The sequence below is a fragment of the Camelina sativa genome, chromosome 5 (genome assembly GCF_000633955.1).
Source record: "Camelina sativa cultivar DH55 chromosome 5, Cs, whole genome shotgun sequence".
Classification (NCBI taxonomy): domain Eukaryota; kingdom Viridiplantae; phylum Streptophyta; class Magnoliopsida; order Brassicales; family Brassicaceae; genus Camelina; species Camelina sativa.
The window spans coordinates 5739882-5756197 of NC_025689.1; the positions used below are offsets into that span (position 1 = coordinate 5739882).

Sequence of the window (16316 nt, forward strand, 5' to 3'; positions counted from 1 at the left end):
TCTGTGACGTTAATCAGGGTGGTGATTAAGTGCGCAGAGAATTGTTTTTCTTTCTCTTAGATCTACTCTGGTGAGAGTTTAGATAGAAAAGAGAGAGGTTTGANATAACAAAATGCTTACGAATCTTAAGTCCTGGTAATTGCCCATTCTCACCGTGATCATACAACCCTACTAGAGATCTCAATCATGTATCTTTTTTTTTTCCTGACATGACAATTTCTTCTATATGCAGCCAAGAATTGCAGACAGAGAGCCACAATTGACTGATTTTGAGAGCTCCAACTTAGATCATTTTCAGATGTAATGTGAGAATGTAGTAAGTAGCCCTTTGGTTGGCTCCTAGCTAGTTCTAAATGTAAGTTATGTAAACTACAAATTATTTCGTCTAAGTTAGATTAGTTTTGGTAGCTTAATTCTCTACATGACGACTATCTATAAAAGTAGAAGTAACTTGTTATTATTTAACAATTAATGTATCTATTTGATTTACCACCAAAACTATCTGAATCAAACCAAGAGTACTTCTCCAGCTTCTCCACTTTTTATATTCTGTCCACCTAATTTGGGCCACCAGCCAAATGTTTCTGTTGAACAGCACATATCATTCAAATACTTCCAGTTTCTGGTCTTGTTTTAACAACTATTTGTGTTGTCCTTTTCGATGTTTATTAACAAACAAAACATAAAGAGTCAAAGCAAAAAAGAGAAAAGGAATTTGGCAGATCCGGTAGAATATATGAGTAACACTCGCACGAGGTGATCCATAACCTTCATGTCTCTTAGTTACAAAATATATGTACTAATTATAGATTTCATAAAGTGTTGAATGAATGTTTTTAGGTATTCAATCATATTTACTAGAAAAATATTCGATGTTGTTTGTTAGAACACGAATATGAATAACAAATCGTGGTGATTATACTAGCTCCCATATATTCAACATGCTTAGTTTCATGAATTAGAGGAGTTAGTACATATCTCATCTCCTCTCTTAGAAAAGATAACGAACTTATTTAATTAAAATATTTGTCATTTTGATAGAAGAAAACTCCAAATATAAAGATTCAAATGAAACAAAGAATAGGTATGTCTTGTCATTAGAACTAGACCCACCAATTTGATAAACTGTTGTTTTCTTAATTTATTTTATTTTTGCCATCAAAATTCGTTTTACCCTTTTTGTTTCTTTGTTTCTTTTATTCCTTTTGGTGGTTCAACATTTTGACGTGGAAAATGAGATTCCTATTTCTTTTAAGTTTTAATTTGTATGCCTTTACGAATAAATAGTTATTCCTTGCTTGTTTGAAATATCTTTCTTCCTCATAAAATATAAAATTTTAATCTTACAAAGTTTTATAGTATCTCTGTTTTCTTGGGTATAGCTAAGTTAGTAACATTAATCAAATACTACACAGCTCTTTTTTGATGGTAATACATAGCTCCACCGTTTGGCCTTCATAATGTTGTGACAAATCCACTTGTGGATGAAGTGTCTATTGGGGATGAGAATGAGGACCAAAAACAAAATCAATAGAAACTGAGAGTGATATAAGAAATTGGAAATATATGCACATGATATTTATAGTGTACACACAAACGCAAAAGCCATCATCATATCTCGTTTCTCAAAAGGGTTTGGCGTAATAGATCGACATTAAAGTTGCCGACAAGCGTTGAGGAAAATTACAAAATAGTAATGACTACGATCATTTGTTTTTTTTTTCCTTCCTTGGAAACACGTTAATAATTTTCGTGAATAAGAGGATCATCATCGGAGTAAATATTTTCAAACATTTCTTTGGTAAAAAAGTTATGGTAAATCAAGATAGGCGAAACTGTTCAATTCAAAATCTAGAGTTATTTATGGTGTTAGTCCAAGAAAAAGAAGACAACAAAGTCCTACAAAAAAATGACTCAAAACCGGAGAGTACGTAACGTTTTCAAACCATAAATTTTGCCAATAGTACCATCAATGAAACATCAAAAGACAACAAAACAAAAAGAAAATTGGCCGTGATTAAATCGATCGGAGGCCGGAATGAGTCAAAGTGTATCCAAAACAAGAAACTTCACAGTGTAATGACATAACTATCCCTATACGATTTCTATTTTTATCCTTCTTACAAGGACTGAATCGGGTTTTCCATAAACTTATGTAATCTCTCTTTAATACAAATTACGACGATCACGCTATATGAACCGTTGGATACACTTAAACGTTGTATTACCATCAAACGTATAGAAGAATCTCTAATNATAGAAAAGAGAGAGGCTTAGATTCATTCTTAGTCGGGTTCAATCCTATGATGATGATGATGATGATACCTTTAAGTCTTCATAATCCTTAAACTTGATTTGTGTCTTCTTTTTTCTTAATTCAGGGATGAAAAAGCTCCAACAAGCTGATAAGGTGGTGGCTGATTACTTGACGTTTCAAACATCATCTGAAACNGCCCTTTGGTTGGCTCCTAGCTAGTTCTAAATGTAAGTTATGTAAACTACAAATTATTTCGTCTAAGTTAGATTAGTTTTGGTAGCTTAATTCTCTACATGACGACTATCTATAAAAGTAGAAGTAACTTGTTATTATTTAACAATTAATGTATCTATTTGATTTACCACCAAAACTATCTGAATCAAACCAAGAGTACTTCTCCAGCTTCTCCACTTTTTATATTCTGTCCACCTAATTTGGGCCACCAGCCAAATGTTTCTGTTGAACAGCACATATCATTCAAATACTTCCAGTTTCTGGTCTTGTTTTAACAACTATTTGTGTTGTCCTTTCGATGTTTATTAACAAACAAAACATAAAGAGTCAAAGCAAAAAAGAGAAAAGGAATTTGGCAGATCCGGTAGAATATATGAGTAACACTCGCACGAGGTGATCCATAACCTTCATGTCTCTTAGTTACAAAATATATGTACTAATTATAGATTTCATAAAGTGTTGAATGAATGTTTTTAGGTATTCAATCATATTTACTAGAAAAATATTCGATGTTGTTTGTTAGAACACGAATATGAATAACAAATCGTGGTGATTATACTAGCTCCCATATATTCAACATGCTTAGTTTCATGAATTAGAGGAGTTAGTACATATCTCATCTCCTCTCTTAGAAAAGATAACGAACTTATTTAATTAAAATATTTGTCATTTTGATAGAAGAAAACTCCAAATATAAAGATTCAAATGAAACAAAGAATAGGTATGTCTTGTCATTAGAACTAGACCCACCAATTTGATAAACTGTTGTTTTCTTAATTTATTTTATTTTTGCCATCAAAATTCGTTTTACCCTTTTTGTTTCTTTGTTTCTTTTATTCCTTTTGGTGGTTCAACATTTTGACGTGGAAAATGAGATTCCTATTTCTTTTAAGTTTTAATTTGTATGCCTTTACGAATAAATAGTTATTCCTTGCTTGTTTGAAATATCTTTCTTCCTCATAAAATATAAAATTTTAATCTTACAAAGTTTTATAGTATCTCTGTTTTCTTGGGTATAGCTAAGTTAGTAACATTAATCAAATACTACACAGCTCTTTTTTGATGGTAATACATAGCTCCACCGTTTGGCCTTCATAATGTTGTGACAAATCCACTTGTGGATGAAGTGTCTATTGGGGATGAGAATGAGGACCAAAAACAAAATCAATAGAAACTGAGAGTGATATAAGAAATTGGAAATATATGCACATGATATTTATAGTGTACACACAAACGCAAAAGCCATCATCATATCTCGTTTCTCAAAAGGGTTTGGCGTAATAGATCGACATTAAAGTTGCCGACANTTTGTCAAACTTTTGAAAATTTTCACTACAAAAAATTGATTATATAGTTTTGTGAATAATTTTATTGACTTATTCTCTAATAATTTAATTTTCGATTTGAGGAATTNTGAGGAAAATTACAAAATAGTAATGACTACGATCATTTGTTTTTTTTTTCCTTCCTTGGAAACACGTTAATAATTTTCGTGAATAAGAGGATCATCATCGGAGTAAATATTTTCAAACATTTCTTTGGTAAAAAAGTTATGGTAAATCAAGATTGGTGAAACTGTTCAATTCAAAATCTAGAGTTATTTATGGTGTTACTCCAAGAAAAAGAGGACAACAAAGTCCTACAAAAAGATGACTCAAAACCGGAGAGTACGTAAAGTTTTCAAACCATAAATTTTGCCAATAGTACCATCGATGAAAAATCAAAAGACAACAACAAAAAAAAAAAAAATGGCCGTGATTAAATCGATCGGAGGCCGGAATGAGTCAAAAGTGTATCCAAAACAAGAAACTTCACAATGTAATGACATAACTACCCCTATACGATTTCTATTTTTATTCTTCTTTCAAGGACCGAATCGGGTTTTCCATAAACTTATGTAATTTCTCGTTATACAAATTACGACGATCACGCAATATGAACCGTTGGATACGGGTGTAATCGAGACGCTTAAACGTTGTAATACCGTCGAACGTATAGAAGAATCTCTAACTCGTAACAAACAAATCCCTTAAATTTGGTACAAGCTGCTCATGAGAGATAAACAGTTGGGGTTCTCTTTTCTTTTTCTCTTTGCTTTTAACTATTTAATATCTTCTTCCTTAATTTATAGTCATAGTTTTCACTTTCACTTATGTTTCTTTAGCTTACTCCTCTGCTCCACCACTACTATTACTCACTCCTCCTACAATCTCTTACTTCTCAGTAAATAATATAATCTTCTTTTGTTGGTTAGACATCACCAAATCCACAAAAACCCCCACTTCTTTAAATTCCTTCTTCAGTTTTGTATTGACTGTAGACAAAAAAAAATACAATGACAGACATCGATTTAGAACAAGGGGGAGCTTTTGGATATCACCACCGGAGGTCATTGGACGGAAGTGACGCCAGCGTTTATTATTCAGACGGGGAAGACGTGACGTCATGCTACTCTTACTTCTATTCGACGACTGGAGGATCGTACGAATACGAAGGAGATCAGTCTAGGAAAGTGTCGTCCGTGATGAGTTCTTCTTCGGAGATAGACGATGGTGATGATAATGATGCGACGGCGCCACCGGAGAAAGATTGTCGTATATGTCATTTGGGAGTGGAAACGAGCGGTGGAGGTGCCATTGAGTTAGGGTGTTCGTGTAAAGAAGATTTGGCTGTTGCTCATAGACAATGCGCTGAGACTTGGTTCAAGATCAAAGGCGACAAGTAATTATATTAAACCTACTTTATTTTTAATTATTTTCTTGAATTTTCGAGTTATGGGTTTTGATTAACTTTGATCATAATTCTTGTTAGGATTCTTAGGAGTTCTTTTTTTTTTTTTTTTTTTTTTCCATTTATTTTAGGACGTTTTATTGATCATTATCTTATTTTTGTGAATAATTTTATTGACTTATTCTCTAATAATTTAATTTTCGATTTGAGGAATTTGTCAAACTTTTGAAAATTTTCACTACAAAAAATTGATTATATAGTTTTGTGAATAATTTTATTGACTTATTCTCTAATAATTTAATTTTCGATTTGAGGAATTTGTCAAACTTTTGAAAATTTTCACTACAAAAAATTGATTATATAGTTTTGTGAATAATTTTATTGACTTATTCTCTAATAATTTAATTTTCGATTTGAGGAATTTGTCAAACTTTTGAAAATTTTCACTACAAAAAATTGATTATATAGTTTTGTGAATAATTTTATTGACTTATTCTCTAATAATTTAATTTTCGATTTGAGGAATTTGTCAAACTTTTGAAAATTTTCACTACAAAAAATTGATTATATAGTTACTGCTTTTTGCTACGAAAAAATTAATAACAAATATTAATTACAAAAAGTTACGAATTAGCTATNTTATGGTAAATCAAGATAGGCGAAACTGTTCAATTCAAAATCTAGAGTTATTTATGGTGTTAGTCCAAGAAAAAGAAGACAACAAAGTCCTACAAAAAAATGACTCAAAACCGGAGAGTACGTAACGTTTTCAAACCATAAATTTTGCCAATAGTACCATCAATGAAACATCAAAAGACAACAAAACAAAAAGNCAAATTTGCTATAAATTTAGGGACAAAATATGTTGTAACTCTAGTACACAGGAGAAATCATCACAAATTGTAGTAAATAATTTATAAAATAATGTAAACCTAAGTACAAAACATCCCGAGAAAGAAAGAAAGCTATGAATGAGAAGGGGATACCGAGAGACCAAAAGTTCGTTTCTCAGATATTTTAGGATGAGATTCATGAGAATGGGATGTTGCATTGCCTCTTGCTCTCTCTCCTAAGATTTGTGGGCTTCACCGACCAGATCTAGGAACATTGGGAAGGGTTCACTTAAATACAAAGGCGTTCAGCTTCAATTCGCCATCGTAGTTATCGATTTTGTTATTTTTCCGACTGGGTTTTATGGATCAGACGAAGAAACTGTTCAATAACCTTGATGATTCTTCTCTCGACCCATCTCTCTCAAAGGTTCAATCTTTTTTTTAATCCTCAAATTATCCCAATTTAGGGTTTTGTGATTACTTACAGTGTGAATCAGAGACTTAATTTTGTGATATGCAACAGGAAGAGTCTTCTGGGTTTCTGAGCTTTAGCAGAGTTCTGATTGTTAATAGGTGCTCTCCTTTAAACTCTTAAAAATCTGAACTTTATTTTCCTGCAGTTTGATTAAAAATGGTTGGTTTGTTAAAAATTTATCTATGAAAATAGCATGGATGTTGATTTAAGAAAAGAGCTTGCATCGTCTTCTAAATCCTTTGTGAAATATATGAAATAAGCAATTGAAAAAAAAAAAGCTTCTTCTTTGATTCAGTTCTCAATCACATGAATCAATTTTTTGGTTGTATTATCTAGCTGCGAGTTAGTTTTGCTAATTGAGCTTCATGGACAGGCAGCTTTGTAGTTGTCTATTTGTCAGGATTCACTTTATAAGTAAGTTTCTCTTCTTTGAATTTCACTTGATGCAACTACAGGGTGACAATTATTCTTCATGAGTATTTGACCTTTTAATAGCCTCATATAATTTTCTTGCAGATAGATCTAAGCTGTTTTCCTTGGTGATCTGAGTTTTTTTGCAGACTGCTAACTAAAGTTCCATAGACTTGATGGTCTAGCAGGTAAGCTTAAGCCTTAAGGCGTTTGACTATAATTTATATTCTGGTTCTGAGATTGATCTTCACCAAGAAAATCTCTCGTTTTTAGATCTTCTTCAAAATCACAGATTCTTTGATTCTCGAATCTTGAATTTGCTAACTGGTTGTTGAAATTTTTGTTTTAGGTTTGAATCATGGATTTCACGGACAGGTTCATGGAAGAAACTGTGTGACTGTTTAGTCTCTAGGTGGTTTAGCTTATGATGTTTTTGTTATGTTAACATGTTTAATGGATTTCTTACTTGTGTATCTCAGCTGCTGTACAAGGCTATGAAGGAATCAAGAGAGTCAATGGAAGTTGGGCATATCACAAGATTGTGTTCCTGCTAGTTTACAACTCAGGTATGGACAGTAGATTTGTTGGTAGCTCATGAATTATGTTTGGCCACACATAGATTGAGCTTGGCTAACATATTTTTCTAAGACCTTGATGGTTCTAAGAGAGAACTCACGAGGATGATTCAAATCTTGCTTCAAGGTGGATGGTTGAGCTTCTCTATTGGCGAAGATTATAGATGTATGAAAATTGGTTTGAGTATTCTAAAGAGATTACAGTTTCCTATAGTGGATGCAACTGGACTTAGTTTATTAAACTCACGCTTGTAATTTTCTTTGGGGGTTGGAGTGATAGTGAGTATCAATTATCAAAGAGGAAGTATAGTGTGTCCATCTACTTATTTTTAATTATGTTTTTAATTTTATTTTGTTATACATTTTTTTAAAATGATGGTTTCATAATAATTAATATAGTATTTTTATTTTTAAAATTATTTCATTCCAAAAATAAATATTATTCATAATTTTAAAATAATTACTAAAATATAAATAATTTGTATAAATACAATTCAACCATAATCATAAATTTGTTACATAGAGAGCTAATAGCAGGTTGTATCTATTTGTTACATTTTTGTTCGTTATTTTTTGTAGTAAATTGCGACAGACATAAGTCATAAATAGTAGCTATTTGCTACAAATTAACTAGTATCTAATTTGTAGCAAATTACCACAATTAGTGACGAAGATGAAATTTGCTATGACGAAATGATTACTAATTAAATTTGTAACAAAATAGTAACAAATATTTTTTTGCTACGAATAATATGTTATACCTACAAATTAAATCTTAACTATACAGAATAATTCTTCTAGTGTTTGGCATATGTGAAGCGTAAGTTCTTTAGCTAGAGGTATTAACTTAAAATGTTTTCTTCGTTTTTCAATGTATTTTTAAATTGGTTGTAGGTAAACACCACTCAAAATTCACGGTTAAAATACATTCATTTGTTCTCTTATTTGGTAAAGAATTATGAGCCATTAATTTAAGCACGCAAGTTTTTGTGAGTTAGTTGCTAATTAAGCACCCCAAGAGTGTTTTGTTTACTTTATAGAAATTTAACATACAAGATACAACATATGTTTATTGAAACAGAATATGCGAGATTTGCCAATCGGTAGCCCGAAAAGTGGGCGGTGCGAACGAAATGGTTGCGAAACAGCCACAAAGAGTGGTGAATTTAGTGTTAGCTTGTATGGTTTTTGGGTTCTTTATATCATGGATCTTTCATTTCCACGCTTCCTCTTCTTCTTGAACCCCCAAAACATATATATATTGATGTGATGAGTCTTTGCAATCAAATCTATACACTCTACTTTAAAATATGCTTAAAGCTGTACGGGGCAACAACAACAATAACACATAACATAACACTCATCAAATACAGTACTAAAGAAAAATGAAACAAATTCTAGTGGACAAAAATTAAACAAACATATCACAAAATAAAATTTTACTTTAATCCTATACTAGGTAGTAACCCGTGCTATAGCACGGGCAAAATATTTTTATATAATTGTAGTATTTTAAATATCTAATTTAAGTTTGGTTTTACTTTGGATTATTACACGTATATACTATATAACCTAGAGGAACGGGAAACATGTCCCTGTCCCGTTTTATCATGTCTCGTTCCATCTCCTCTCTTCCATATCCATCATAATTTTTTGTCTTACTGTAACGCTCTGATCATCACCTTAGCGGACCCACCCATGTCCATTCCCGATCCATAGGCCCACCTCACTTAGTGGGCCCACATCCATTCTCGGCCGGTGGACCCATCCATATCCGACGACCGATTTGTTACGTCCAGGAGGCTTTAAAGATTTGTTTACCATCCCTACAAATCACCACATGATCTTTCCATGTGTTTTGTCTCCACTCGCACAGTTCTGACAATCACTTTCCAGATGGTCACCCATCTGGAAACTATTCCAGCTTAAACATGCTTAACTCTAAAGTTCTCTCATGACCTTTGACCGAAAAGAAAACTGCACTTTGGTGACATAGGTGACCAAATCAATTTTTTAAACCTCTCCGCAAACCGGGATGTCATAATTATGATCGTTCTCTTTTACATAATTACGTGGTAGGCAATATTTTTAATAGAAATTGGGTAAGAAATTTAGATGGGATACCCATATTCTTCTTGAATATTTAATTTTTTTATTTAGTTAGTTTTTACTATCAAAAAAATTACAATTATAACAAACTATCTAACTATTTTAAAAAATTCTAAAATTTTGAAGTTACCCGTTCCAAAGTGGAGAATTACTTCACGAAATATATAAAGTCCATTTGAATATTTTCAAAAATATCCAAAATTTCAAAATATCCATCTCGTATTAGTTCTTTATATGTCACATAGTGAATTTTTTTAAGAAAATAAGTGCAATTTTTCTATTATACGAATTACCCATTTCCATTGCACATCCACTATTTCTCTAGTAACCTGTGCTAATGCACGGGAAAAAACATTTTAATATAAATTTTAAATTTGTAAAATGACTAAGAATTATATTAACTTGGGCGTTATAGCACATGTGCACTATTTTCATGTAAATTAATAAAATTTAAACTTAGACGTATTTAGTTTGGAACAGGATACACGTCCCGTCTCAACCTATCCCTGGTGTCCCGTTTTATCTCGTTTCATCCTGTCTCGTCTCATCCTGTTTTCCATCATAATTTTTTTGTCTTATGTTTTTTTTCTTTTAAGTAATTACTAGTTAGACAATATTTATTTAAAGAGATTGAGTAAAAAATTTAGACGGAATACCAGAGTTCTCCATTAATTATTTTTTTAGTTAGTTGAAATTATCCAAAAAATATAATTTCAAAAACTGTATATTTGTTTTCAAATATACCAAAATTTTCTAAGTACTCCTTCCAAAGTGGTTAATTACATGTTGCATAGTCAATCCTTATCCAAATTAGTGAAAGCTTGACACTTAAATTTATCTACCTATATTTTTCTATTTTGTACTTTTATCTAAAATTTATGTTCCTTTCTAAAAAATGTTCATTTTATTGCTTTTCATTATTCGACTTACCCCTTTCAGTTTATATATATTGTTTCTTGTCTTACTACCATAAATATAATATTAGTATTTTCCATAAAAATTAGTTGGCCATTATTTTACGGTGTTGTCAATATTTTAGTGTATATGTAGAATACCACAAACAATACCAAAAATAAACATGATTAACATCTTCAATACCTGGAAAATATACATTTTTTTTTGCAATTCATCCATACTAATCAAGCACAGCCCATGTTTGTTGAAAATGTTAAAGTAATTTTGTTACGGGATGTTAAATCTCGTCCAGTCCCATCTCATCCCGTCCCGTCCCGTCCCAATCCATCCCATTAGAAATTTTATGTCCTATAACCATTCTATTTTAAATTATTACCTATATAATAATGTTATTATAATTTTTAGCTAAGAAATTTAGACAAAATATATTTCTTCTCCATTTAAATGTTTAATTTATATAATTATTATAAATTATAATTTTTAAAGACTCTCAAAATATTTTTTAAAATACCTAAAATTCTCAAAGTAGTTCTTTACATGTCACATACTATTTTTTTTTTAAATCGTTTAAGTACACTGTTTTTTATTATACAAATTACCCATTTCTGTCTCACATCCAGTATTTCTCATCGTAATACCATAAATAGACTGAAATTTTAATCATAATTTAATTTAAAGGTTCTGATATGAAATTATGTGCATAAACAATAATATCTTTTGGATGATATTAGGAGTCTATTTAAAAAAAAAACTTATGACTAAAGATTTTCATTCCGTCTTTTGATTCAATTTCAGTTAAAATTATTTAATATTTTTTGGATCTTTGGTTAATAAATAAAGTTATTTAAAATAAAATCCAAATGATAGATGTTCTCCAAACAAATGACTATTAGAATGAAAGTGTGATCCAATTTCTTGTTTTTTACCACTCTTTTAGGGTGTTGTCAATATTTTGGTGTATACGTAGAATACCATAACCGGTACCGAAAATAAACATGAACATCATCTTCAACACCTAGAAAATATACATTTTTTTTGCAGTTCATCCATACTAATCAAGTACAGCCCGTGTTAGTTGAAAATGTTAAAGTAACTTTGTTACAGGTGTTAAATCTCGTCCAGTCTAATCTCATCCCGACCCGTCCCAATCCATCCTGTTAGAAATTTTATGTCTCATAACCTATTCTCTTTTAAATAATTATCCATATAATAATTTAATTCATAAATTTTGGCTAAAAAAATTTAGATAAAATACATTTATTCTTCCTTTGTATGTTTAATTTATATAGTTAATATACATTAGAATTTTTTTTAACACTCAAAATATTTTCAAAAATACTCAAAATTCTCAAATTATCCATCTTAAAGTAGTTCTTTACATGTCATATACTAAAGCTTTATTTAATCGTTTAAGTACACTATTTTCTATTATAGAAATTACCCATAACTGTGTTACATCCAATATTTCTCATCGTAGGACCATAAATAGACTGAAGTTTTAATCATAATTTAATTTACATGTTCAGATATGAAAAAAAATTATGTGCATAAACATTAATATATTTCCAATGATGTTAAGAGTTTATTTATATATAAAAAAATTTCTTATGATTAAAGATTTTCATTCCGATTCGATTTCAATTGAAATTGTTTAGTGATTTTTGGAAATACTAAATTAAATTACTTAAAAACATTGGTAAAACATATATTCAGTCAAATAATAAACTATTTTAGGTCGTAAAATTTTAATTGTGTAATATTATAATTTTTTATAAAAATTAGTTGGTCACTCTTTTACAGTGTTTTGTCAATATTTTGGTGTATATGCAGAATACTGCAATCCGTACCGAAAATAAACATGATTATCATCTTCATCGACTCGAAAATAGAAACATTTAGGCAATCTATCAATAATAATTAAGCACAGCCCGTGTTTGTTGAAAACGTTAAAGTAATTTTGTTATGGGCTGTTAATCTCGTCCAGTCCATTCCCTTCTCATTTTGTCTCCTCTCAATTCATCCCGTTATAAAATTTAATGTCATATTACTATTTTCTTTTAAATAATTACCTATATAATAATGTTATTAATAAATTTTGGCTAAAAAATTTAGAAAAAATAAATGCATTCTCCATTTACATGTCACATAGTCGAAACCTTTTTTAAAAATCGTTTAAATACAATGTTTTCTATTATATTTTCAATGATATTAAGAGTTTATTTTAAAAAATTATATATAATCTTATGATTAAAGAGAGAGGCTTCGAGGGTTTTAGAGGTTTTTGATGTTTTGGGGAAAGTAACTAAATATTACAGATAGACCCCTTCATTTTTGACATATCCCACTTTTAACCCCTAACGTTTATATTCGACAAATTTTGAGATATTCCCACTTTTATACAGACTTCCATTTTAATCGTGTGTTATAGAGGTACCATTAGTGGAATGAATTTTACTTTAGATACTAAAATACGATGCAAACACTTTTGATGAATCTGTATTATATAATACTTGATCAATTCAGATTTCAGAACAAAAAGAGACCAAGGTTCTTGAAGTCTCCCAAGGACATAAAAATGAGAGAAAAACTCAAAACTTTTGAAAGAAACATCTCTGCGATCTCCTAATAAAACAGTGCAATGGTAAACTAACTCACCTTAGCTAAAGAAAACAACAGAAAGTAACAGCTTTAAGTCAGATCATAAATTCAGCTTCTGCAAATCTGAACAACAGTGAGTGAAGAGTTGTAGTACCAAAGCCCCTTCCTTATCGCCTTTATCTTCGCCACGGGTCTGGTTTTGGTGCTGAAATCTAAAACGCCATCCGCCCAGCAAGCCTACTCTTAGAGATTCGATATAAGAAACCAAAGAGCAACATTCGAAAATCGAGAAACTTCAACCCCAGATTTACCGCAGAAAGACGTATAATCACAAGGAGTGTGAGGGCCTTAGCTAACGGTGGGTATACCAAAAGTTGGAACACCAGAAGCCCAAGTCCTGAAAGGTTAGTAACTCAAATCATGAGTTACATTCAAGGGGGATATGGATAGAGAGAAGAACAAACTAAAGAAACAGAGTTGACGAACTATATACACGAAAACAATACCAACCATGCATGAAAAAAGTGAGATCCTGAAAAGGTTTAATAGATAATGTAATAAGGAGAATATTTTTGGAAAAATTCCAAACAAACATTCACAATTTTCTGGACCAAACCCACCAGACCATCCATAGGTAAATATAACATGCACCTGATATAGCTAAAACTTGACCAACATCTTGAGATGAGAAGCTCAATCCCCCATAGCTTCTGTCACTGACGGCCCAGAGTGAAAATATCTTGCAAAGGTACCAAGAAAAAGGGTAAATTCATAAACAAAACTCCCTCTGCAATACTTAAAAACTTTACTGATACTCTCGGCAGGGCACCAAGAATACCAATATCTTAAAGCCGCTAGGAAGATTTGAATGAGAGGAGGAACCTCTAAAGCTAATTACTGTATGTCCTAGTGCTAGTAGGAACATTAAGATACCTGCAAAATTTGTCTGGAGATTGAACAATTTGTGAGCGGAGGTGTGCATTTTCTTGGACAGTTTGCAAAAGATCAAGCTCTGCTTTGGAAATCTGTACAGAGAAATACACATGTCAGGACTCAGGAGCAGATTTCACCTATCAGATTGAAGCATATGCAAATCGCCTGATTGACAAATGGGTAATTCAAAAAAATAAACTAAATCACAAAACCCAAATAAGTTTAAGGAAGGAGCTCTCAACTCAAGATCCTGCTGTTTCTTACCTCGTTATCCATCTGTGTACTCTTTTTGAAAGGTAGCTCGCAGTGACATCTGCTTATTCTTCAGTCCTAATATTTTCTGATTGAGTTCTTCAATGTTCGCTTCTAGCTCTTGGACAAAACGGTGATAAATCCCTTTCAACGGTTTCATCAAATTCTCCAATCTCTGCATTCAACTGCATGGATAGCGCCATTAAAAAAAAGAGGTAATGGCTATCTATCTATGTGATAGATATTTATCTTGCATTACCTGGGAAAACTTTTGCCTCGCACTGCTTCCGCTGCTCATCAAGGAGAGTCATCTCCTAAGCCTTTGGTCTTACCAGATTCATTTTGTGAATCTCTGGGGTACATACATAAAAGAAGATGCAAAATAATCATGAGAGCATCAATTTTGAATCTCTCGTTGATGAGGACACTACGTTGATGAGGACACTACGTGACGGGAGAGATGATGATTTATGAGCATGAGTTTATCATCTTAAAATCATGATGATGACCAGAGAGGAACCCAAAATCAAAACACATCAAGATTCAAAAACAAAATTCCAATTAAATTTGGTTTTAAGCATTAGAGATAGAGAACAATTTATTTGGTTTTAGGTTGAAACCGAATTACCTTGTTGTAGCCGATAGATCTTTTATACGCCAACTGCTTCAAATCTGTTCTTAGATTTACGATTGCTTTGCACCATCAAATCAAATTCCCAGAGTTCTATGGAATTCTCGAATCACTCTTTCAATTTTAGTACTGGAAACTAAGATCGAGAGCAGAGGCGGAAAAAAAAAATTAGGTTTCATGTCTCAGACTCTCTGTACATGAACGGCTAAGATGTTATGTTCAAGATAAAATGGAACGGCTGAGATTAAAAGCTAAAACCGGGTCATATAAATGGGTAAAAAGGATCCGCGTGTTTATCCGATTTCAGAGCCAATATAATGACGTTTTTATCCTTATCGCAAATAAATTATTTGGTCATAATTGCAATGGCATTGTATTGTAAATTCTTACAAAACTAAGGTTTTTTTCAGGCAATGTTTTACGATTAATAGTAGAGATTTTTGTTAATTATAGTCAGTAGTTATTATTTAGACATGGCTCTAGCAGAGTCCTAGCATTCTTTAAATAAAGTGTATAGTTTTGATTGCAAAGAATGTTTTACTGAATGCTAGGACTCTGCTAGAGCTATATCTAAATAATAACTACTGACTATAATTAAAAAAATATAGGATAAAAGTAAAATTTTATTTTTGAAAAAGAATTTTAATTTTTACTATAGTTAGCCAAAATATCAAAATCAATATTTCATATATATTTATTTGTGAATAAACAATTAAAACATCAAAAATATAGATGTTTTAAACAATTATATTTAGTTTTGATTCGTTATATGGATTACCATTGAGATAACTCGAAACTGTTAGTTACCAATCATAAATTAATTTCAGTTATCAAGCGACCTTGTATCAGTTTAATTTTTAATTTCTAATTACATCTCTATATTAATAAAAGAGAAGTACAAAATTACTTCCAGGTCGGGTTAATTAAAAAAACAAACCCGAAATTAAGGTATTCGGATTCACGTGCGAAATATCCGAAAACTATAGATGGGTTATTCGATCATATATTTATGTAATCGTATATACTAAATATTAAATGAAACATAAATAGATTTTCCAAAACATAACTATAGTAACTGTGAGAATATATTTGGTGCCTGTATGTTAGGAAACTAACAAAATAAGTGTTATATTAATCAATTAGTAAATATTAAAATAGGAAACAAATTATTTCGGAAATTTTAATTATAGAAATACCATTTATGGGCAGAAACAGTAACTTAATTAGTTGCCATAAAAATAAACATTCTAACCAAAAATTCCTAATCAATATCATATCTTCATAAGGAAATTAATTAAAAAAGGAATATACGCTCATATATACTATTTTTTTGTTTGTTTGTTGTATTTTCAAATTCAGTTTA

At 31.1% G+C, this 16316-nt stretch overlaps 1 protein-coding gene, 2 long non-coding RNA genes and 1 pseudogene across 11 annotated transcripts; 3 read left to right on the top strand and 1 right to left on the bottom strand.

Annotated features, from left to right (window-relative positions):
- Positions 1-25, top strand: part of LOC104788926 — a 1761-nt pseudogene extending 1736 nt beyond the window's left edge.
- Positions 4827-5216, top strand: LOC104785692. Its single transcript, XM_019245209.1, has one exon. It carries the CDS (start codon positions 4827-4829, stop codon positions 5214-5216), a length of 390 nt encoding a protein of 129 aa, XP_019100754.1.
- LOC104785691 lies at positions 6061-7888 on the top strand. Of its 9 annotated transcripts, none has more exons than XR_767395.1 (5): positions 6061-6481; positions 6578-6943; positions 7046-7128; positions 7290-7506; positions 7589-7888. It is a non-coding gene; the product is annotated as an uncharacterized LOC104785691 (long non-coding RNA). The 9 variants fall into 9 exon arrangements; XR_767403.1 differs by having other exon boundaries at positions 7606-7888; XR_767400.1 differs by having other exon boundaries at positions 7643-7888.
- On the bottom strand, positions 13014-15154 carry LOC104785693. The gene is made up of 6 exons (XR_767405.2): positions 14951-15154; positions 14582-14674; positions 14335-14507; positions 14071-14162; positions 13789-13876; positions 13014-13534 (listed from the first exon to the last, which is right to left on the bottom strand). It is a non-coding gene; the product is annotated as an uncharacterized LOC104785693 (long non-coding RNA).

Excerpts from the sequence above, each read along its gene's own strand:
- LOC104785692 (XM_019245209.1), top strand. The coding sequence starts at position 4,827 with ATGACAGACATCGATTTAGAACAAGGGGGAGCTTTTGGATATCACCAC.